Source organism: Anomaloglossus baeobatrachus, chromosome 3 (assembly GCF_048569485.1).
Source record: "Anomaloglossus baeobatrachus isolate aAnoBae1 chromosome 3, aAnoBae1.hap1, whole genome shotgun sequence".
Lineage (NCBI taxonomy): Eukaryota > Metazoa > Chordata > Amphibia > Anura > Aromobatidae > Anomaloglossus > Anomaloglossus baeobatrachus.
The window spans coordinates 28,976,959-29,002,614 of NC_134355.1; the positions used below are offsets into that span (position 1 = coordinate 28,976,959).

The 25,656-nt window shown below is 48.0% G+C and overlaps 1 protein-coding gene across 1 annotated transcript in view; it reads left to right on the forward strand.

Moving 5' to 3' along the window:
* The window catches only part of LOC142295959 (calpain-2 catalytic subunit-like), a 108,298-nt gene extending 92,148 nt beyond the window's left edge, over positions 1-16,150 (forward strand). Inside the window, exons 12-13 of the mRNA XM_075339098.1 lie at positions 5,972-6,014; positions 15,980-16,150. Coding sequence (XP_075195213.1) covers positions 5,972-5,981 — 10 coding nt within the window. The 3' untranslated portion in view covers positions 5,982-6,014; positions 15,980-16,150. The remainder of the gene's footprint in view (positions 1-5,971; positions 6,015-15,979) is intronic.
* Positions 16,151-25,656: the final 9,506 nt, after the last annotated feature.

Consider the following 25,656-nt stretch of genomic DNA (forward strand, 5'->3'; position numbering starts at 1 on the left):
TCTAGCGCCACCTATTGGAAGTAGCGACTCCAAAAGTCAAAAGTGACCCTCCAACGAGCCTTTTCATATGACCTAGGATTTATGGCAGATCAGAACCTCAATTTGCAGACACAGTGTTTCGGGATGATTATCCCTCCTCAGTGCAAAGTATGAGATCTGATCTGGCTGTATGAGAAGCTATAGTGGGGTCTAAGGGGAAAACGTTTCTCATTGCGGAGACTGACAAACCAGTCTGGCTGCCAGTGAGGAGTCTTAGGGCGGCGTTACACGCAACGATTTATCGTGCGATCGTATGAGTGATCACACCCGCCCCATCGTTTGTGCGTCACGGGCAATTCATTGCCCGTGTCGCACAAAGTCATTAAACCCCCGTCACACGTACTTACCTCCCTAACGACGTCGCTGTGGGTGGCGAACATCCTCTTCCTAAAGGGGGAGGGACGTTCGACGTCACAGCGTCGTCACAGTGGCCGCCCAATAGAAGCGGAGGGGCGGAGATGAGCGGGACGTAACATGCCGCCCACCTCCTTCCTTCCTCATTGCCGGCGGTTCGCAGGTAATTTGTTGTTCGTCTTTCCTGCGGTGTCACAAGTAGCGATGTGCCACGGGAACGACAAACAACCGGCGCGCAGAGGGAGGAATGACATTATGGAAATGAACGACGTGTCAACGAGCAACCATAAGGTGAGTATTTTTGTTCGTTAACAGTCGTTTGGAGGTGTCACACGGTACAACATCTCTAACGATGCCGGATGTGCGTCACGAATTCCGTGACCCCGACGACATATTGCACGGTATATCGTACCACGTAACGCCGCCCTTATAGCTGAAATGCTCCTCTGGGTAACATTCAAATTGTCTCATCAGGGAGGAACTAGAGTTTGTCTCCTTCCTCCCTGATGACACAATTTGAATATTTCCCAGAGGAGCATTGTAGCTATAAGACTCTTCATCACTGATGGCCAGATTGGTTTGTCAGTCTCCGCAAGGAGAAAAGTTTTCCCCTTAGACCCTTATTAATAGTTAAGTATACCTCTCAGCTTTGGAAGAACATAAAGAGGCACATATGTGGCATGCACAGCGCTTCGTGGCAAATTTTGACCATGCCACACCCATTCAGCAGTACGGGGCGTTCAGCAGATGCCCAGGACTGTTTTTCCATTTATAGTCGTATCAGCCAAAACTTTCTCATCTATTTGTATCTTCACTATATGACAGGTTGCTTTTTTGTGTCTATAAGGCCGTGTTCACACTTTGCAGAAATCCTGTATTTTTGTTTACTTCAGGATCCGCACCAAACGACAGAATAACAATCTCCTCTGATTATTCTATATTTTATGCCTTTTTCCCTTATTTTATGTGTTTTTGGTGCAGATGGGAAGATGTGTTTTTATTTGTCTTTTATAGGACAGAAAAGCTTGGATTCTGCATTTAAAAAAGTAACCAGTTTTTTCAATGCGTTTTATAAAGCGCCACATAGAAACTACTAGGGAAATAAAAGCACTGAAATTGCAGAGTTCAGCGGCGTCTTTTCTTGAAATCACATCCACTTTGCTTGGACATTTACACACAGCAGAATATATGTGCAAAATTAAAGTAGCAGAAAAAAATGCAACATTTACACTACATGTGAACACGGATTAAATGTCCAAGCACATTGGATGTGCTGAACTGTGCAGTTTTGGTGCTTATTTTTTCTCTATAAGATTCTATGTGGACTTTAAAAAACCGCAAGCAATAAAAAAAAATGCTGTCGAATTTTTAAACCTAGAATCAAAGCTTTTCTATAGTATTAAATTTAATTAAAACCCCGGATTCACATCTGCAACAAACATGTATCAAATATCGAGAAAACGCATAAAAATAAACAGAAAACATGCAATTATTAAAGAAGATTGTTAGAGTATGTGCGCACGTCTGCGTTCTGGTTGTCAAATATTCTGCAGCGTATTGTCACTGCATGTGCGTTTCAAAACGCAGCCAAAAAGCGGCGTTTTGGATGCATTGTGAATCCAGAATGTCCCATTTCATAGAAGCGCCATCTTCTGGCGCTGTATCCAACTCTTCCAGCGGCCCTGGTGTTGGGTAGAACGCTGGGTAATAAGGGGTTAATACCAGCTTTGTTTTACCAGCTGATATAAAGCCCGAGATTCTTAATGTCAGGCCAAGTTTGACCCAGCCATTAAGAATCTCCAATAAAGGGTTAAAAAAAGACATCACACAGAGAAAAAAATATTATATTAGAAATAAATACACAGACACAGTTAGAGACTCCATCTTTATTACTCCCTCTCACCCCTCCATGATCCTGGTCTGCTTTCTTCTGTCTTCTTTCTTCAACTGATGAAGCTCCACTAGAAAGCACGGGGGAGGAACTGATTTCTGGGCAACCCTAATGCTTGCTCTGCCATAGACAGAGTGGGAAAAGCATCCAAAACGCACAAAAGAAGTGACATGTTGCTTTTTAGAACGCAGCATTTTGGTCAACAAAATCGTCATGCAAATCGCTGCGCTCTAAAACGCAACGTGCGCACGGAAATTGCTAAATTCTCACAGACCTTGCTGGGGACGCAGAACGCATGCGTTTACGCTTCAGTGCAAAACGCTGCATAAACGCATGAAAATATGCGACGTGCACACATACCCTAAATGCGTTGCATGCTGCGGACACCTGGAGAAAAAAAATGCAACATTGATACTATATGTGAACACGGCCGCAGCGTTACATTTTTATTACATTTTTTATGGGTTTATTAGAGAAAATAATTAACCATGCCAAGTTTTTATACCATTTACCGATCCCCATCAATAATCTGATCGCTGTGTTGTTCGGGTCGGTACAATTACAGGGACACCAGATATGTCCATGTTATTTGCTGATTTGTGATGTGTATTGTTCTTTTGTAACGCCGGGCACATTGATGCCGCACATTACTCGCCCTGTCAGTTAGTAGCGGTGGATGAGATAACGGCAGCTTCAAAGCTGAGGGGTTCGGTAATCCCAACAGACACTTGTCTGATCATTTCCAAGTGGCATATGAGGAAGCAAAACTTTATTTCTCTTCCTATCTTAGCACCCACAAGTGCATCTCAATAAATCAGAATATCATAAAACAGTTAATGTATTTCAGCAATTGAATACAAAAAGGGAAACCTATATAATATAGAGTCATTACACACAAAGTGATCTATTTCTATATATTAGAGTCATTACACACAGAGGGACCAATTTATATTTTATATAGAGTCATTACACACAGAGTGATCTATTTATATATTATATAGAGTCATTACACACAAAGGGATCTATTCCTATATATTATATAGAGTCATTACACACAGAGGGATCTATTCCTATATATTATATAGAATCATTACACACAAAGGGATCTATTCCTATATATTATATAGAGTCATTACACACAGAAGGATCTATTCCTATATACAGTATTATATAGTCATTACCCACAGAGGGGTCTATTCCTATATATTATATAGAGTCATTACCCACAGAGAAATCTATTCCTATATATTATATAGAGTCATTACACACAGGGGGATATATTCCTATATACGTATTATATAGAGTCATTACACACAGGGGGATATATTCCTATATACGTATTATATAGAGTCATTACACACAGAGTTATCTATTTATATATATATTATATAGACTCAATACACACAGAGGGATCAATTTCTATATATTATAGAGTCAGTACACAAAGAGTGATCTATTTCTATATATATAGAGAGTCATTACACACAGAGTGATCTATTTATGTATACTGTATTATATAGAATCATTACACACAGAGGGATCTATTCCTATATATTATATAGAGTCATTACATACAGAGTGATCTATTTATATATATATATATATATATATATATTACTAGCTGTAGTACTTGGCGTTCCCCGGGATAGTACCTGTCTCTGTCTCTCTCCCAGTCTCTGTCTGTCTGTCTCTCTGTCTGTCTATGTGTGTCTGTGTCTATCTTTCTGTCTGTCTCTGTATCAGTTTCTCTGTCACTCTCTATCTCTGTGTCTGTCTGTCTCTATCTCTGTCTGTCTGTCTCTATCTCTTTCCTCGTCTGTCTCTTTCCCCGTCTGTCTCTTTCCTGGTATGTCATTAACCAGGTCTGTCTCTTTCCAGGTCTGTCTCTTTCCCAGGTCTGTCTCTTTCCCCGTCTGTCTCTTTACCCGTCTGTCTCTTTCCCCATCTGTCTTTTTCCAGGTTTCCAGGTCTGTCTCTTTCCAGGTCTGTCTCTTTCCCCATCTGTCTCGTTCCCTGTCTGTCTCTTTCCCAGGTCTGTCTTTTTCCCAGGTCTGTCTCTTTCATCTGTCTCTTTCCCAGGTCTGTCTCTTTCCCAGGTCTGTCTCTTTCCCAGGTCTGTCTCTTTCCCAGGTCTGTCTCTTTCCAAGATCTGTCTCTTTCCCAGGTCTGTCTCTTTCTCAGGTCTGTCTCTTTCCCCGTCTGTCTTTTCCAGGTCTGTCTCTTTTCCTGTCTGTCTCTTTCCCTGTCTGTCTCGCATGTGTGAATCGCGATGACCCAGCATAGAGTGCGGTTGTTAGTCTACCGTGAACAGCGTAAACAGTTGAAATTTCCCACGGTTGCGCGCATGCGTAGATCGCGATGAGTGGACCGAAACACTTGCGAGGCTCGAGGGGACATTGAATCAAAATTTCACAACAATCGGTCGGGAAGTTTTTGAGATAAGCGGATCTTTACAAATGCACGTAAGATTTTTATTTATATAGATATAGAGTCATTACACACAGAGTGATCTATTTCTATATTATATAGCGTCATTACACACAGAGGGATCTACTGCTATATATTATATAGAGTCATTACACACAGAGGGATCTATTTCACGTGTTTATTTCTCTTAATGTTGATGATTATGGCTTACAGCCAATGAAAACCCAAAAGTTATCTCGAAAATTAGAATATAATATAAGACCAACTGAAAAAATTATTTTAAACTCAGTAATGTTGGCGCCTCCTGAAAAGTCTGTGCAGTAAATGCCTCAATACTTGGTTGTGGCTCCTTTTTCATGAATTACTGCATCAATGCGGCAATGTGGCAGGAGGCGATCAGCCTGTGGCACTGCTGAGGGGTTATGGAAGCCCAGGTTGCTTTGACATATTTGATTATATATTTCTATATAATATATAGAAATAGATCACTCTGTGTGTAATGACTTTATAATATATAGGAATAGATCCCTCTGTGTGTAATGACTCTATATAATATATAGAAATAGATCCCTCTGTGTGTAATGACTTTATATAATATATAGGAATAGATCCCTCTGTGTGTAATGACTCTATATAATATATAGGAATAGATCCCTCTGTGTGTAATGACTCTATATAATATATAGAAATAGATCCCTCTGTGTGTAATGACTCTATATAATATATAGAAATGGATCCCTCTGTGTGTAATGACTCTATATAATATATAGAAATGGATCCCTCTGTGTGTAACGACTCTATATAATATATAGGAATAGATCCCTCTGTGTGTAATGACTCTATATAATATATAGAAATAGATCCCTCTGTGTGTAATGACTCTATATAATATATAGAAATGGATTCCTCTGTGTGTAACGACTCTATATAATATATAGGAATAGATCCCTCTGTGTGTAATGATTCTATATAATATATAGGAATAGATCCCTCTGTGTGTAATGACTCTATATAATATAGGCATTTCCTTTTAGTATTGAATTACTGAAATAAAATAACTTCTTCATGATTTTCTAATTTATTATGATGCACTTGTATATATACTGTAGGTCTGTCAGCAATTTGGTGAATCCGTTCTGCTGACAGATCTCCTTTACTGGTGAATGCACCAATCTATGTCAACTGCCATTATGCAGTTAATAGAAGTGATAGTAGGTCACATTACAGTAATCGGATGTGTATATTGCTTTATTCCTACAGACATGTATAACCTGCTGAATCCATCAATCTGTCTTTATATGAGGTGAGAGGAGCAGATTTTCTTATTGTTTTATACGTTATCTGAAAAGTTATTTGTATAATAATGTCAGAACGCTAAAGTGTGAGACAGAGAAAAGCAGCAGCTCCAGGAACATATTCACCCGTCACAATAACATGGCTTTACTGTATACTCCAGTATAACTACGACTCGAAAAGACAGGTCAAAGTTCTACCAAGGAGGTGTACAGTCCCTGACAGAAGCTCTGTCACTTATCCATGTTATGTAAATAAAAGCTTATAACCTGACTTTAAATTCATCCATTGGTTTTATAAATTACTCTTTTGAAAGCTGAAACCCTCCCAAATTTGGTTTAGGTTATGAAAATAAAGTTGCTGCAAAGCTGAAATATTGATCATTTAATGAACACAGAAAGGTCAGATTTTGGCAAGACAAAAGTTTTGTCGCCCACAGAAAGTAATGTGAAATTCAAACAACTAAAGGCCCCGTCACACTAAGCAACATCGCTAGCAACATCGCTGGTAACGAACAACTTTTGTGACGTTGCTAGCGATGTTGCTGTGTGTGACATCCAGCAACAACCTGGCCCCTGCTGTGAGGTCGTTGGTTGTTGCTGAATGTCCTGGGCCATTTTTTAGTTGTTGCTGTCCTGCTGTGAAGCACAGATCGCTGTGTGTGACAGCGAGACAGCAACAACTAATGTGCAGTGAGCAGGGAGCCAGCTTCTGCTGAGGCTGGTAACCAATGTAAACATCGGGTAACCAAGAAGCCCTGTCCTTGGTTACCCGATATTTACCTTTGATACCAGCCTCCTCCGCTCTCACTGTCAGTGCCGGCTCCTGCTCTGTGCACATGTAGCTGCAGCACACATCAGGTAATTAACCCGATGTGTGCTGTAACTAGGAGAGCAAGGAGCCAGCACTAAGCATTGTGCGCTGCTCCCTGCTCTGTGCACATTTAGCTGCAGCACACATCGGGTTAATTAACCTGATGTGTGCTGTAACTAGGAGACTGGGGGCTGGTCACTGGTTGCTGGTGAGCTCACCAGCAACTCGTGTAGCCACGCTCCAGCGATCCCTGCCAGGTCAGGTTGCTGGTGGGATCGCTGGAGCGTCGCAGTGTGACAGCTCACCAGCAACCTCCTAGCAACTTACCAGCGATCCCTATCGTTGTTGGGATCGCTGGTAAGTTGCTTAGTGTGACTGGACCTTAATTAACTTCTAATACAAAAATATGTTGCATAACATTGGTGAATGAAGTTGTGGTGCTATTAGAGCCATATTTAATATTTTGTGTGACTTCCATGAGCTTGAAGGACTGCATCCATGCGGTCCAACAATGATTCATACAATTTATTCATGAAGTCATCAGGAACAGCAAAGCATGCAGTCTTACATGCCTCCCAGAGTTCATCTAGATTCTTTGGTTTTGTCTTCCAAGCTTCCTCTTTCATCCTACCCCAAACATGCTCAATGATGTTCATGTCTGGTGACTGGGCTGGCCAGTCCTTGAGCACCTTGATCTTCTTTGCCAGGAGGAACTTTGTTGTAGAGATGGATGTATGAGATGGAGCACCATCCCGCTGCAGAATTTGACCCCTTTTATGATTGGGAATGTAAGAGGTAGCTAATACTTCTTGATATTTTAGGCTATTGATATTGCCTTCCACCTTGCAAATGTTTTGCACACCCCCATACTGAATGTAACCCCAGACCATGATCTTTCCACCACCAAACTTAACTGTTTTCGGGGTGTATTTTGGATCCATACGGTCTCCAGTAGATCTCCTGCAGTAATTGTGGCAGCTGTGGTGTTATTCAACTGAAGATTCATCAGAGAAATTCACCTTCTGCCATTTTTCCAGCGTCCATCTGTTTAGCAGGCTGTGGGACTTGGCAAATGCCACACCATTTTTTAATTGCCTTTTGTTTAGTGCTGGCTTTTGGGCACTGATTTTACCATGGAGGCCATTTCGAGACAGAATCCTACAAACTGTTCTAGTTGACACAGGGACTTGAGGTGACCAGGCCTGTTGGAGCTCTGCTGCAGTGGATGAGGGGCTTGTTTTGGATTTTCTAACCAACAAACGTTCCTCCTGAGCAGTTGTCTTGCGGGGTCTGCCAGACCTGGGCTTGTCAAAAACATCTCCAGTCTCTTCAAATCTTTCTTCAAATTATTTGTACTTGACGCTGAGACACATTAAAGGTGCCAGCCACCTCTGCAGTGGATCTGTTCTTCAGCCTCTTGATAATCAATGCTTTGGTCGCAGGGAGGATTTTTGGCATGTTGTCAGAGGGCAAGTTGCAGTTCAAGTGAAGGTCTGGGGTGCTGGGTTTGTTTTTATACACACCCACTAACTAACCGATCATTTAGTGAGCACAGGTGAGGATGTAAACTAGGATTGGGTGCATTATATGACACAAGGCGACAAAACGTTTGTCTTGCCAAAATCTGACCTTTCTGTGTTCATTAAATGATCAATATTTCAGCTTTGCAGCAGCTTTATTTTCAAAGCCTAAACCAAATTTGGGAGGGTTTCAGCTTTCAAACGAGTAATTTATAAAACCAATGGATGAATTTAAAGTCAGGTTATAAGCTTTTATTTACATAACATGGATAAGCGACAGAACTTCTGTCAGGGAGTGTAGAGAATATGGATATGGAGAAGTATGTGGAAACATTGGGGGGGCGATTCGGCAAAGATTTATATGAAAACACTTTGAAAAGTCACTAAAATTTTTGCACAACGTGACTGTTTGTGTTTTCATGCCAGTTTGGCTGGGTTTCTTTGTAGAAATGCTACTCCAGTCCCGGATTGGAATATTATTTTTGGCATGGAGGAACTCACACTGAATTCATTAAGTGGCATGAATTTAGTCAATTCTACTTCAACGAGCCCTTTATCAATTCTTGTAAACAGAAAATACTTCTAACACAGTCAGTGAGTAAATCCATTGCTGTCTTCAATATGTCCATGCGGCTGCTGAAACAAAAACAGAATGTAGGAGAATAGTGTCCAGTGTTAAAATAAATCATTTCAGATATTTTTAGATAGTTACAAAATAATGAAAACAAAATGGCAAAAAATAAATACATGTACTATAAAAATCTAATTTAAACACAAAGTCCTCCTTTTTTGGTGATGTATTCATGTAAAAGATCTAGAGTTGAGCAAGTACCTAACTATTCGTACTCGCTATACTCATAATGAGTACTGTATAATACTAGCCTATTCATTCCGAATAGTGCGCAATGCAAGTCAATGGGGAATACTCGCAATCTAACGAGTAAGGCCTAAGCCACACGGCGAGAAAATCGGTGTGAGTGGAGTGCGATAAAACATCGCATTCCCCTTGGACCAATTCTAGCCTGTGTGTCAGCGCACATGAGCGATTATTTTCTTAGCCCTAATCGGACCGAGAAAACAATCGCAGCATGCCGCGGGTGTAATGCGAGACTCTTTTCTCTCGCACCCATTCAAGTGAATGGGGCGAGAGAAATATCACACTGCACTCGCGGTACACCGGTGTACCGCGCGTGCAGAGCAAGAATCGCAATAGCTGGCTACAGAGGAGAGGGAGAGAAATTCCTCCTTCCTCTCCTCCGTGGCGGCCCGCCCCTCCGCATCGCCAGCCCGCCCCCCGCAGCTGAGGTCCGCTCGCAGGGTTGGACCTCAGATGCAGGCACAATCGCATGACACTCGGCTCCTGCTGTGCTGCTGTGGCGCCCCTGACCTGGTCAGGCACCACTGAGTACTGCACCCATTCTGGGGACAGTACAATACAGGTAATCCAGATGGCTGACTGGGGTGTGGAACACAGGCGCATAGTGACCAGGTCTCACACATGTACCCATGAGAGGACCCCTGGGGATCCCAGGAGGGGGCAAAGCCTATACCTCCACTGGAATAGTGGCAGGGGGTTAAAAGCCTCCATCTCCTCTCAAGGGGTGTGGTGGAGAGTCTGGTTGCTAGGTGGCGTAGGCAAGAACAGGAGAGGAGGAGCAGTGAGTCAGTTAGAGCAGAACTCCAGAGGGCTCAGTGAGGAGCAGACCTGTGGGGCTGATGCTGTCTAACAGCGCCCGCGCAGTGGCTACAGACGGGGGAGAACGGTCAACTAGGAGTGCTGCCTGAAAGCCAGCTTCAGCTAGAGAGTGCACGGAGTGGGAAGTAAGGAGACTTCTAGAGAGCACCAGGCCCAACCGGGCGGCAGATCCCGAAGCGAGGATAGATTCACCTTTCCCTGCTAAACCTGCCGGTGTGGGGCTCTTACAGCCCACACCACAACAACTAAAAGCCGCAGCCACGTAACCACAAGATTGGGCCCATAGGTCACAGGAGGCAAGAGGCTGGAGTGGCCTGGTCCGGGGAACAAGCAAACGGCAAACAACAAGGGGAGAGAGGCTTGGAGCATCTTCCCTGGGTGACCCCCATAGGGACTCAAAGTCGGGGTTACCCCAAACCACCAAGGGCTAAGGAAGGCGAGTCAGTAGTCACCCTCATAAAGCCAGCCTGAAGGATACCTGATTCCTACCTGGTTCATCCCAGCTACGCCCGGGTTACTCACCCTGCCACCTGAAGTGAGTAAAAACCCTGAAAGACATCCTGCCTGTGTGGTTATTCTGCGACTTGTAGTACTACGCATCTACACCGGGCCCTGGGGCTTGCCTCACTCTCAGGAGGCTCCTACATCTAACTGCACATACCATCAGCCCCAGGCGACCTTCAACCTGCAGTGGCGGTCCCCACTGACCGCAATACTGAGAGTGGCGTCACGATCAAAACAAGAAGATTCCCTACCTGTGACAAGATCCAGACTGACCGTGGAGTCCCTGAAGGTAATGCACCGACACTGCATCAACACCTGTGGGGCTTCACATCTGGCGTCACGAACAGGATAAGGACTAGACCTGTCCAGACAGGTGACCATGTGCCTGGGCGGTCCGCTTGAAAAATTGGAAGCGCCGCCATATTGCCACCATGAAAAGCGCGCTGAAAAACAACAGCAGCCCGCGCTGGGAGAAGTTACCGCCCACGAAGAGGTGTGGCTACCCAGAGATCCCCTGCAGAGTTCTGACCTTGCCAGCTATGAGAGTGGAAGCGTCGAGAAACGGCGGAACAGAAAGGGAGCCACAAGCCTGCTGCTGGGAGAGGAGCTGCTGAAAGAGGCAGAGCAGAAACTGGACAGCTTATTACTGGAGGCAGCGACGAGTCCACTGCTGGGAGACCGTGCAGAAGACGGCGCAGAAGGAATGGCGTCTGACCGCAGGAACCCAGAACCAGGCTCCGCTGCCTGGTGGTACCGAGAGCTGGCCCAGTTTTGCAACCGGCTGGAGACCCGGGTCGTGGAGCAGATTCGGGAGGAACGGATGGAACTGCAGGAGATGACCGCGGCGGTTCGGGCCTATGAAGGGAGAGCTGCGCGCCGAGTGTCAGGCAGGATGGCGACGACGCAGACCCCAGTGCTACCAACAATGGGTGAGTCGAATGATGCCCCGGCCAGCGCAAGTGCCCCGACCCCTGCTGCCACGTCCGCGGCCCCTGAAGAGGCGTCCGGTGCGGCGACGCTGAAGCAGGCCGCAGCCACGCCAGGTGCGGCCCTCCAAGCCCCAGCGGCCGCAGCGATGCCCTGCTCGGCCCACCAAGACCCGGTCCCTGCAGCGATGCCCTGCCCGGCCCGCAAAGAACCGGCTGCCACCGCGACCCTCATCCGCGCCGCAGGCGTAACGCTGACCCAGGCCGCCGCCCTGCTAGGCCCGGCCCGCCAAGACACCACCGCAGCAGCGACGCTCGTCCGCGCCGCAAGTGAGGTGCTGAACCAGGCCGCAGCCACGCCAGGTGCGGCCCGCCAAGCCCAGACCGCTGCAGCGACGCCCAGCTCAGCCTGCACAGAGCCCTCTGCAACAGTGACGCAGACTCAGGCCGCCGCCATGATAGGCGCGGCCCGCCAAGACCAGGCCGCCGCAGCGATGCCCTGCCCGGCCCGCACAGACCAGGCCGCCGCAGCGATGCCCTGCCCGGCCCGCACAGACCAGGCCGCCGCCATGCCAGGCGCGGCCCGCCAAGACAAGACAGACTTACCATTTTCCCCGGCCTGCAAGGCCAGAGCTGACACTGCTCCCCAGTCCACAGAGGTCCCTGACCGGAAGCCCATGATAGGAGAGGGGTCCGACTACTGGCGGCTGAGGGCTGAGATGGAGGCCAAGTTTCCGAAGTGGTTCGTGGATCAGTATGTGCGCCCCCCGCGCACCCCTGAGGAGATTCAGGCAACCCCTGCAGCCACCACGCCAAAGAGTCTACCACCGGGGTCAGCTGAAAGAGGTCCATCCCCAGCACTGCCACCAAAGGAGTGCCAGGAAGAACTAAGGGGGAGGGGAGGCCAGGAAGCTGAGGGGCTGACTCCGACTCCAGTGCCACCAGCAGTAGATATATACTCGGACCCGGAGATGCTGCCCTACTCCCGCTGGGACGAGGAGGACCTGACCCCCTCTGCAGAAGAAGAGCTGCCTAAGAGCCTCACCTGGGAGCCCACAGGCATGGATCCAGCCCGCAAGACACGGTGCAGAAGAACACAGTTTGCTCCAGCACCACAGTCTCCTGAACAGAGGGCAGTCACCGCCAGAGACCTAAAGGAGAAGCGTTTGTTGAGAGAGTCCAAAGCCCAGGCCAGAGGACCCCTGTGTTATGGCGTAGTGGAAGATTTCAACTTGAAAAGTGGTTATGGCTTCATTGTGGCACCAGGAATAAAAGAAGGGATATTTGTAAACCGCAGAGATGTGAACGCTCATCTGCCAAGAGGACACCCTTGCAGAAATCTAAAGATGGGAGACTCCGTTCAGTTCACCCTGCATCAAGGCGAAAGAGGATTGTATGCTCTGGACGTAGCGCTATGTCCCAACAAACCTTACAGCCATCCCATGCAACAAGAAAGACAAGAAAGACAAGAAAGACAAGAAAGAAAAGACAGAGATAAAGAACCAGCTGTAGAAACAGATGAAGACCAAGAAAGGAAAGATAAAGAACCAACAGATGAAACAACCACAGACAAAGATCCTACAGATGAAACGACCACGGACGACGACAGAGAGCAAGAAAGTCACAGGTGCCAGTGCCCTACGTGCCCACGCCCTGGTGAAAATGAGGAGTAAAGAGTAAAAGAAAAGTAAGAAGAGAAGTTACTGTTTTGACCAGTTTTGTTTGCAACGTTTAAGAAATGCGCCCACAAAAACTATTGTGAGAAATAAACTTTAAGGCTATGAACTTGCTATAGCCACAAACTCTCGCAGTGTAAATAGTTACACCAGTGGCACCACCACCAGGGCCAGCCTGTTTAGGGGCTTGGCTCGTCTGCAACCAGGGGGGCCCGTCCGTAGAAAAGGGCCTTGGCTCACCTGCGACCAGAGAGCACGCCTGTTTATGGGGCCTTGGCTCACCACCACAAAGAGGGTACCTGGTCAGCACCACCTGTGGAGGCCGCCTCTGCATCCTGCCAGAAGAGGCTGAAGGCGCGGATCCACCAGGCCAGGTATACCCTGAAAACCACCAGCCCATGAAAGCCGCCTCTACATCCTGCCAGAAGTGGCTGAAGTCGCGGCCAACGGGAGAGGAAGATTGGAGGAAAGGTCTGGGGAAACGGATGGCCCAGACCTGGTTACCAACAGGACCGGTGACCTACCTCCTGAGAGGGTTTTGGGTGGGTTAACGGACTTGTGGGTGGAGGGTGGTGATGTCTGATACCTGGTGCTTTTAAATGTTTTACATGTTTTAATGTTTTATGCATTTTAAAATGTTGTCTTGCAGCCCGAGGACGTGCTGGTGATAACTAAGGGGGAATGTGGCGCCCCTGACCTGGTCAGGCACCACTGAGTACTGCACCCATGCTGGGGACAGTACAATACAGGTAATCCAGATGGCTGACTGGGGTGTGGAACACAGGCGCATAGTGACCAGGTCTCACACATGTACCCATGAGAGGACCCCTGGGGATCCCAGGAGGGGGCAAAGCCTATACCTCCACTGGAATAGTGGCAGGGGGTTAAAAGCCTCCATCTCCTCTCAAGGGGTGTGGTGGAGAGTCTGGTTGCTAGGTGGCGTAGGCAAGAACAGGAGAGGAGGAGCAGTGAGTCAGTTAGAGCAGAACTCCAGAGGGCTCAGTGAGGAGCAGACCTGTGGGGCTGATGCTGTCTAACAGCGCCCGCGCAGTGGCTACAGACGGGGGAGAACGGTCAACTAGGAGTGCTGCCTGAAAGCCAGCTTCAGCTAGAGAGTGCACGGAGTGGGAAGTAAGGAGACTTCTAGAGAGCACCAGGCCCAACCGGGCGGCAGATCCCGAAGCGAGGATAGATTCACCTTTCCCTGCTAAACCTGCCGGTGTGGGGCTCTTACAGCCCACACCACAACAACTAAAAGCCGCAGCCACGTAACCACAAGATTGGGCCCATAGGTCACAGGAGGCAAGAGGCTGGAGTGGCCTGGTCCGGGGAACAAGCAAACGGCAAACAACAAGGGGAGAGAGGCTTGGAGCATCTTCCCTGGGTGACCCCCATAGGGACTCAAAGTCGGGGTTACCCCAAACCACCAAGGGCTAAGGAAGGCGAGTCAGTAGTCACCCTCATAAAGCCAGCCTGAAGGATACCTGATTCCTACCTGGTTCATCCCAGCTACGCCCGGGTTACTCACCCTGCCACCTGAAGTGAGTAAAAACCCTGAAAGACATCCTGCCTGTGTGGTTATTCTGCGACTTGTAGTACTACGCATCTACACCGGGCCCTGGGGCTTGCCTCACTCTCAGGAGGCTCCTACATCTAACTGCACATACCATCAGCCCCAGGCGACCTTCAACCTGCAGTGGCGGTCCCCACTGACCGCAATACTGAGAGTGGCGTCACGATCAAAACAAGAAGATTCCCTACCTGTGACAAGATCCAGACTGACCGTGGAGTCCCTGAAGGTAATGCACCGACACTGCATCAACACCTGTGGGGCTTCACACTGCCAGCGCGAGCCGAGTCTCATGCGAGCATTGCAGTAGTGCCCCGTGTGGCCCCAGCCTAACCTGACTTCTGTACTGTTCGTTACTCGCACGAATAGTACATCATTCGGGTTATTCGTTACTTTGCAAGTTTTTCCCCATTGACTTGCATTGCACACGCTATTTGGAACGAATACACGAGTACTAGACAGTACTCGTTATGAGTATAGTGAGTATGAATAGTTAGGTACTCACTCAACTCTAAAAAGATCCACAACAACACCTGTAAGTCATGACCGGCAGTACAGTGTTACTGGGCACACTGGGGGGGCCGAGTACTGACCGGCAGTGCAGTGTTACTCAGCACACTGGATGGGGCCGAATACTGCAGTGCAGTGTTACTGGGCACACTGGGGGGGCCGAGTACTGACCGGCAGTGCAGTGTTACTCAGCACACTGGATGGGGCCGAGTACTGCAGTGCAGTGTTACTGGGCACACTGGGGGGCCGAGTACTGGCCGGCAGTGCAGTGTTACTCGGCACACTGGATGGGGCCGAGTACCGCAGTGCAGTGTTACTCGGCACACCGGGGGACGAGCCGAGTACTGACCGGCAGTGCAGTGTTACCGGGCACATCGGGGGACGAGCCGAGTACTGACCGGCAGTGCAGTGTTACTGGGCACACTGGGGCGAGCCGAGTACTGACCGGCAGTGCAGTGTTACTGGGCACACTGGGGCGAGCCGAGTACTGACCGGCAGTGCAGTGTTACTGGGCACACTGGGGCGAGCCGAGTACTGACCGGCAGTGCAGTGTTACCGGGCACACTGGGGCGAGCCGAGTACTGACCGGCAGTGCAGTGTTACTGGGCACACTTGGGCGAGCCGAGTACTGACCGGCAGTGCAGTGTTACTGGGCACACTGGGGCGAGCCGAGTACTGACCGGCACAAGTCCAGTGTAATCCTGACTGCACATTAATGCCATGTTTATTTTTTTCCTAATTTCTCTTTTTTTTCTCACAGTGGCTCCTCGCAAAATTGGCCTGAAATCCACAGATACAATGATAAGAATCCAGGATAAAGGCTACATTTAATCCCCCAATCACAACGCTCAGAAAATCATATTATATCTGTTATAAGCAAAAAAAAAGTTGATTATTTCAATAAAATCTGCAGAATATTCTCTTGTGTGAATTGAGCCTCTTGTTGTCGTTACTCTCATGTGTTTTATAGGTTTCTACAAAGATTCACTTCTTTACTTTACAGACAAGGTTTGTTTGAATAGAGCCAAGTCCAAGGAGCTTTTTGCCGGTTTCCTCTGCATCTGCCACTAAGGGAAACGTTCTCCCAACCATCCCTACTCTAAACTCCTGTCTGGAATAATATGATATGGTCAGGACTTTACAGTTAGAGTCATTAAGGTCTCCCCTTTTATCTGAAGACTAAAGAGTAGTGATGAGTAGAGATGAGCGGAACTTTGGATGTTCGGGATCGGCAGGTGCAGCCGGACCTTATGTAAAGTTCTGTTCTAGACCCAAAATTGAGCTGCGCTTCATTTGAAGTCACTGATTGGCAGTTCATCTCTCCGCCCACATGGAGCCAGCCATAAGCAGACCACTTCCAAGGAAGGGTGGACGGGGTTTTTCCATTTTTTTTTTTTGCACAAACTGCATCGGAGAATGCTAATTTTACCCCCAGTGCTAGCCATTCAAACACTGCAAGCAGCTGGCACTGGGGTGGGCACCGGGCATACCCGAGCACAGCGCTGCTCACTTAATTGGTTTGCATATGTAAATCACCAAAACTCCGAAGTCGAACACTGTCTTTTTTGTAAAGTTTATGTTTGGTATGGACTCTGTACAACGGTCATTGGGTTCGCTCATCTCTAGTGGTGAGCAAACCTGAATGGACACTTATGCGGGCTTCACACGGTACGATCTATCGTGCGATTGCACGAGCGATTGTACCCGCCCCCGTCGTTTGTGCGTCATGGGCAATTAGTTGCCCGTGTCGCACAAAGTCGTTAACCCCCCGTCACACGTACTGTACTTACCTCCCGGGCGACGTCGCTGTGGGCGGCGAACATCCTCTCCTGAAGGGGGAGGGACATTCAGGATCACAGCGACGGCAGCCGGCCAATAGAAGCGGAGGGGTGGAGATGAGCGGGACGTAAACATCCCGCCCAACTCCTTCCTTCCGCATTGCCGTACTCGGCTGTTGCTTACAGGACCTGAGTCATGTGAGCTACAGGAGTCATCACATGTCCCTGTGCTACCATGACAACCACCGGATCCACGTGATCACGTCACATGACTTACGGTATCGGCCTGTGAGTACAGATCTACTGCTATCACCGTTAACATGGTGCTGTCACATCTTGTCAGCGCCATTTAAGGGGTTAAAAGGCACGAGCAAAATGCGATTCCACTCGTGCCTGGCAGACACACATGTCAGCTGTACAAATCAGCTGACATGTACGTTGATTGCTGCAGGCTGCTTGCAGCAGCCCACGTGGATTAACAGTATGACCGCTAGGATGTAATATTACCGCCCGCGATCGTTAAAGGGTTACAAAGGTAAAGTACACCTGGTAACAGCCTGGTGTTAATACATGTGATAGAACCACTTCATATAGACCTAGTGTAACACTATTATGCTACATGACAACAGAAAATCAAGGTACCAACAAATCTGTGACCTAGTGTGAGGCCTCCATTGTCCCGACATGCGTATCACTTGTTCATCAGGGGACGTAATATATTGTAAATTTTCAAAATAAAATCAAGTTTTAATTATTGGGTTGTTTCTGCTCAAAATGATGCCGTTAATCACATTTCTAGGTATTTTTAGTTAGTACTGTCTGCTGTAAATTTGCTAGTGAAGTAGATAAAAAAGTCTTGGCAGTTTTCAGTGTCTACTCCAAATTACTCAGTGAACCACATTTCTGGTACTTTTTAATGCCTTAACAATATTGCCAACTCAGGCAGGAACAAATAATTTATCATTTGTGTTAGGTGTCTGACACGTGTGGGGTGGCTTTACACGCTACGATATCACTAAAGCGATCTCGTTGGGGTCACGGAATTTGTGACGCACATCCGGCCACTTTAGCGATGTCGTTGTGTGTGACACCTATGAGCGATTTTGAATCGTCGCAAAAACGTTCAAAATCGCTCATCGGTGACATCACCCCCTATTCCCAATTATCGTTGCTGCTGCTTCTACGATGTAGTTCGTCGTTCCTGCGGCAGCACACATCATTACGTGTGACACCACAGGAACGAGGAGGCTCACCTTACCTTCGGCAATGAGGAAGGAAGGAGGTGGGCGGGATGTTTCGTCCCGCTCATCTCCGCCCCTCCGCTTCCATTGGGCGGCCGCTTAGTGATGTCGTGGTGACGCCAAATAAACCGCCCCCTTAGAAAGGAGGTGATTCGCCGGTCACAGCGACGTCGCTAGGCAGGTAAGTGTGTGACGGATCCGTGTGATTTTGTGCGCCACGGGCAGCGATTTGCCTGTGTCGCACATACAATGGGGGCGGGTACACACGCTAGCGATATCGGTAACAATATCACAGCGTGTAAAGCAGGCCTAAGAGTTGCAAAACATCTGTTTGAAAGTGTAGATCAACCATGAGTGGCAAATCACAATGTGGTTGTGTGGGAAGGGTGAATAGGCGGGGTGTTGGAGGTGTATGTGTGGGAAATAGTTTTAGTCAAAGCTGTAATGAGCAAACACCGGATCATCTTGTCTTAAGAGAATTGAGAACAACGTAAATTACTGAACAGCCTACTCCAAAAGATTTCTCCAGCAGCCGCACATCGTTTCAATTTTGAAATCAGGCTGATAAACAGCATGTGCTAGAGTGGATAGCAAGAGCTGCATCAAGTGGCCTCTCCTCCTCTTCCTGAACCTTAACATCACATATAGTTCATTCCTCAGAGGTGCCACCCCAATTACACTTGTTTCTCCCCGCATCACAAATCTTCAACCAGCAAACTGACTGTGGTGAGCCACACAGGGGCGAGTCTGCCGAGCTGTTCACACATTCTATCTCATGGGCATCAGAGGTCTGCTCCAAAGATTCCCAGACTCAAGATGAGTAAAGCATCTGCACTGATGCCCAAAATCTTTGTGAGTTGGATCCTGGCCTGGAGAAAGTAGGGTCCCGAGAGGTTTCTGACCCTCATCAACTGACATTAACCCCTGGGGGTGGAGGAGATGATAAGAATCAGATACCTGAGGAGCATGCATACTGTGATGTAAGGAAGAGGTGGAGTGGGACAAAAAAAAGCCTGATGATGAAGTTGTAGATCCCACTTGGTGTGAACCCAGAGACACACAGCACTGTAGCTCAGCAAATGAGGAGGACGGGAGAAGGAAGACGAGAAGGTTACATTGGTGATACCTGCAAAAACACTTAGAAATGAAACCATGAGAAGCACTGCATGCTCAGCCACAACTCTGGCTGTGGCCAGCAGTGGTCGCGGGTCTGCAGTTCACAGGAAGGGTTTCCTAGTCTGGGCCTTTTTTGGGACTGCAAAGAATGACCTAACTTTTGTTCTCCGCCAATTTTGTAAACAACAACTCAATAGAGGTATAAATTCAAAGAATCTGACAACTACATGCATAAATCAGCACATGCAAAACCAACATGCATTACTGTAGGAATCTTATTGCTCTAAAATGCGGACAACCGGACCTACTCAACCACCAGCTGCCAAATCAACCACATCTGCTGTTTCTTCCGCCTCTTGGGTCACCAACAAAACTATTCTCACACAGGTCCTTTACTGCAGAACCTATACTTGTTTGCCTGCTGCAGTTGGGGTGAGTGAGAGCCCATACGCTGTTTCGAAAGTTACCATGCCTGGTGTTTTTGACCCATGTGAGACACCGAGGCCACATCCTGTGTGTTATATGGACCATACCTTCTTGCTGTGCAAAAACACTCTGGGCAAATGGGGGAATCAATTGATGCCACTGTCCTGCTGTCTGCCTGCAATGTTTTTAAATATCAAGACTCCAAGATGGGTCTCCAAGTTGTGTCTTGTCTTTACTGGCAGAGGTGTGGGAGCAAGAGACCTAGGGGTACTTTGCACGCTGCGACATTGCTAGCCGATGCTAGCAATGCCGAGCGTGATAGTACCCGCCCCTGTCGCACATGCGAGATCTTGTGATAGCTGCCGTAGCGAACATTATCACTACGGCAGCTTCACACGCACTTACCTGCCCTGCGAAGTCGCTCTGGCCGGCGATCGCCTCCTTCCTAAGGGGGCAGGTCGTGCGGCATCATAGCGACGTCACACGGCAGGCGGCCAATAGAAGCGAAGGGGCGGAGATGAGCGGGACGTAAACATCCCGCCCACCTCCTTCCTTCCGCATTGGCGGCAGGACGCAGGTAAGGAGATGTTCCTCGCTCCTGCGGCTTCACACACAGCGATGTGTGCTGCCGCAGGGACGAGGAACAACATCGTAACATCGGTCGTCCCAAAATTATGGAAATGACCGACGCTACACAGATTGCCGATTTACGACGCTTTTGCGATCGTAAATTGGCGCATCTAGGCTTTACACGTTGCGACATCGTTACTGGCGCCGGATGTGCGTCACTTTCGATTTGACCCCGATCGCAGTAGCGATGTCGCAACGTGCAAAGGACCCCCTAGTCCTGTTACTCAACCCACTTTTAATTTTTAAAAATGTAATTACCAGGCCATATCCTGTCACACACTGTGGGAAAATGGGGGAATGCAATTAATGCGACTTTCCTGCTGTCTACCTGAAACTATTTAAATCTCAAGACTCCAAGATAGGTCTCCAAGCTGCATCTTGTCTATAGTGCCAGGTTTCTGGGAGCAAGAGGCCTACGCCTGTCACTCATTCATCTCTTGATTTTATAAAATGAAAATTCCAGGCCACATCCTGTGTGTTGCATGGATCATACCTCCATCAGGGAAGTCTTGCCTGTTGGAAGTCTTGCACACATGGCAGACTTAATATCTTTCCAGGGAACTTTGTGTTATATGCATTTTGGTAACACCGATTACTGGTTCTAAACAATTCTTGACCCATGCTACAAGAGGAACATTACATCTCTCATTCAAGCAGTCGAAAGGGCTGCTAAAATGGTGCCATGCCAGAATATAATAGTTACAGATTTGGTCCAAAAATTCAAATCTGACAACGCTTGCGGAAGAGGTCATATTTCTTTGGACAACCATAGAGTAGAGCAAAGGGAGACACACAGCAGAGCCAACAAAAGCATGAGGAACACTATCAATGGTCTGAGACAGTTTCATTAGATCCTTCTTGCGATCAGGCCCTAATGCACAGGGTGCTCCCACAAGGAAGGAAACTTTTATGAAGATATTGGATATCTAAGATCAACACATTGTGTCCTTCTATGCCTTGAAGTGAGGGACTTCCCTGTCCCTAGCATTTTGTCTGAGTGAGTTTTTAGTGTGGCGCCCTGGACTAGCCAGGTAGCCACAGACTAAACAGACACACACCCCCACCCCCAGACAGTTACATTAGTCAGACACAAAATCCTTGTTGCCTCCCTCCAGGGGCTGATGTCCACACCAGGTGGGGTGGAGCCAGGTGGTTGGCCCCACCCACTGAGGAGTATACAGTCCTGGAGGCAGGAACAGTAGTCAGTTGAGTTGAGTTGAGTTGAAGTGGAGTTGAGTTTGGAGGTTGAAGTGAGAGGAGTAAAAGTGGAGAGACTGCTGGTGTCTGGGTCGGAGCCCAGGCACTGACAGCAAGGTTGGCAGACGGTGGTGGCCTTCTGCAGGAGTGGTGGATCAACGCGGAACCGTAGGACCGGGGTCAGGCGGTGGCCCGCCGGTACCGAACTGGGGAGCGAAGTGAAGCTAGAACACACAGGCAGGGCCATCGGACCCCGACTAGGCTTGGAGCCGCCGTTAACAGTCAAATCCGAGAGTGACCGGAGCCCTAAGGGTCCCCTAACTACCCAAGTCCAATCAGAAGGCAACCGTCTGCACCGTGAGGATATACAGCCACCGCCACAGGCTAGAGATCCAAGGGCCAGCGCCTGCGGGCAAAACGGGCTCCTCCGGCACCTATAAGCCGGGGAGCGGACTACCGTTGGGAAGCCATTGGAGTCAACATAGTACACAAAGGTTCAGGGAAAGACAGCCACCATCACCTGTCCGGAGAGAGACACTGCAGCTGGCTGTGGGACCCGTCCATCCAGCCGTTTGGTTTATCGGAGACTTTGTGCATCTGTTGCTGAGTGAGTACACCAGTGCCATCTGGCACCGCGCCGCGCTGTCCCTGCAACCCTGCACCTCACCAACCCTGCCTCCCCGTCACACCACCGGGCCCCGGGACCACCAACCCCTACCCACGGAGGGGGAAAACAACATCCCAGCTGCCCCCTACCATCGCTCTCGGGATTCCCATCACCAGCAGCGGTGGTGCCCATCTTCACCACAACCTGTGGGTGGCGTCATGGACTAATTCCCCAAACATACCACCCCCCTTTTCACTCACGGGCGAGGAGCGCCGCTCGAGTCCCTGGATCCGGCCCACCGCTCGAGCCACCAAGCAGCAGCAGCGCCGGACCCGAGCGTTAGCGAGCGTAGCGCCCCGCCGCCCGCGACATTAGCGCCCCAGGAGGCACAGTAACCGATAAGAGCATCCATCTGTCAGCTGAAAATGCTGACAGGCTGACTTATCAAAATGAAGCATTGATTAGCAGACTTCTCAACTTCACCGGATGACAGCAGACAAACCTAAAGTCAATTGTAATGTTCCTTTTATTGCAGTATGTTCCCATGCACTGTTGCCACCCATACAAGGTTAATATAGTCCTTGTTTTCTTCTTTTTTGCTTCCTCGACCACCTCCTTAAAGCTCTGGGACAGTTTCATAAGAGCATCCTAGCACCTAGACCCTGATGCGCATGGTAGTCTCACAAGGAGGGAAAAGTTTTGGAAGATAGTAAAGGATTACACAGCCAACTGTAGCACCATCCTCCGTGATTCCTCTCTGTTATACAACTGGTTGGTATTCAAGCTAGACACGTGGCATGAACTGTTTCTCTACATAATGGAGGTTCTGGTCTGCCCTGCCACTAGCAATATATCTTAGGATAATAACTGATAGACACATCCGCTTGACAACTGACAATGCTGACAGGCTGTATTCCCATGGACATCTTCCCAACCAAACAAGTGGATACAGTCCTTCCTTTATTTTTTGCGTCATCCTCCTCCTCATTAACCATATCAACATGGTCATGGTGCGACCCTCGCTCCTAATTTTCCAGGGTTAGATATGATGCCATAAATACATCATTTTCGGAGGTTTGTCCAAAATAATCTCATATATATATATATACAGCATATAGCTCTGGCAAAAATTAAGAGACCACTGCAAAATTTTCAGTTTTCCTAATTTTTCTCATATTTTTGAGTGAAATGTAAATTGTTCTTTTATTCTATAAACTACTGACAACGTCTTCGAATTTACAAGCAATACATTTTGTATTTATTTTCTGAAAATGAGAACTGGTCAAAATAACAATGCATTGCTTTCAGACCTCAAATAATGCAAAGAAAATAAGTTCATAATCTGCCCAATTCCAGCCTTGCTGAATCATCCCCAGATCATCACTGATCCTTCACCAAATTTCACAGTGGGTGTAAAAGACTGTAGCTTGTACGCCTCTCCAGGTCTCCGTCTAACCATTAGATGACCAGGTGTTTTGCATTAAGCTGAAAATTAGGAGTACTTCTCACATAGCGAGATCGCTGCTGAGTTACAGGTTTTGTGACGTACCAGTGACCTCATCAGCAATCTCGCCGTGTGTGACACTAAGCAGCGACCTGGCCCCTGCTGTGAAATCACAGATCGTTACACACTGTTCTGGTTCATTTTTTGCTCGTTGGTCTCCCACTGTGAAGCACACATCGGCGTGTTTGACTGCGAGAGACCAACGAGCACCGACTCTGTGTAAGCAGCGTATGCTGGTAACCAGGGAAAATATTGGGTATCTAAGCAAAGCGCTTTGCTTAGTAATCTGATGTGTACCCTAGCTAGGGAGCCAGCGATGGCAGCCTGTAAGCGATGTACACTGGTAACCAGGGTAAATATCGGGTAACCAAGCAAAGCGCTTTGCTTAGTTACCCGATATTTACCCTGGTTACCAAGCGCAGCATCGTTACACGAGTCGCTGGTGAGATCTGCCTGATTGACAGCTCACCAGCAACCATGTAGCGACGCACCAACGATCTCTGCCAGGTCGGATCGCTGGTGGGATCGTTGGTGCGGTCGCTACGTGTGACCCCAGCCTTAAGCGGGCTTTACACTCTACGATATTGCTAGCAATTGCTAACGATATCAAGCGTGTAAGCACCCGCCCCGTCGTGTGTGCGATATCGTGTGCTCGCTGCCGTAGCGAACATTATCGCTACGGCAGCGTCACACACACTTACCTGGTCGGCGTCGTCCCTGTGACTGCTGAACAATCCCTCCTTCAAGGGGGAGGGACGTTTGGCATCACAGCGACGTCACCGCGACGTCACTAGCGGCCGGCCAATCAAAGCGGAGGGGCGAGATGAGCGGGTCGTAACATCCCGCCCACCTCCTTCCTTCCGCATAGCCAGTGGACACAGGTAAGGGGACTTTCCTCGCTCCTGCGGTGTCACACATAGCGATGTGTGCTACCGCAGGAGCGACGAACAACATCGATAATCAACCATTACCGATTTTTGGTTTTGGGACAACCTCTCCATGGTGAACGATTTTCACCATTTTTGAGGTCGCTTAAGGTCGCTGGTAAGTGTCACACGCTGCGATATCGTTAATGACGCCAGATGTGCGTCACTAACAACGTGACCCTGACGATAAAACATTAACGATATCGTAGCGTGTAAAGCCCCCTTTAGACTCAACAAAGAAGATTACCTTACTCCAGTCCAATTGGGAGAATTAAACTTTGTGAAGGACGTATGAATCACGCTGCATACAAGGTTATTGTTACGGAACTGCCCACTGATAGGGGATAGTAATCTATCTAGCAGTCAGGGCCCACCGTGCAGAATAATCTGCTGCTGGCGAGAGCAAAGAAGGGTACCGTATCACCTCAGCAGTACTGTCACTGTTGCTTCACAGTGGCACTAGAACCCAAAGCGGTGCTTACTGTTAAGTCACAGCGAAACCTTAAGGTGAAATTAAAAACGCAGTCATCCAAATTTTCTCCACGGTTCTTGGGTCCTTATCAGGTGCTCAGACAGGTGAATCCTGTAGTCTACCAGTTGAAATTGCCCTCGCGTCTCCGGATCCATGACAAGTTTCATGTTTCTTTGTTGAAGCCCACAATCCTTCCTCATGTGGAAGAGGCGAGGTCTCCCTCTTTCGACCCCTCTCAAACCAGCTTCCAAAGTATGATCCCTTTATCTTCCTACAAACAGATTGTTGGTGGAATGGCAGATAATGTTTTTAAAATTATCCCTGAGTTTAATCAGTGTCCCTCCTCTCTGTCTCTTACTGCGTATAAAATGCCTCTTTGGCATTCTAGGTAGTCCTTGCAATGAGTGGATAGGCTGTACCAGGATAGGAGTGTGAATTGACACAAAATGTTGTCAGATGCCTTCCTCTCAATCTCGTGCTGTATGTACAATCCCTCCTTAGAACTCTAGATAGTTCTTGCAAAACTTGCCAGTTTAAGAG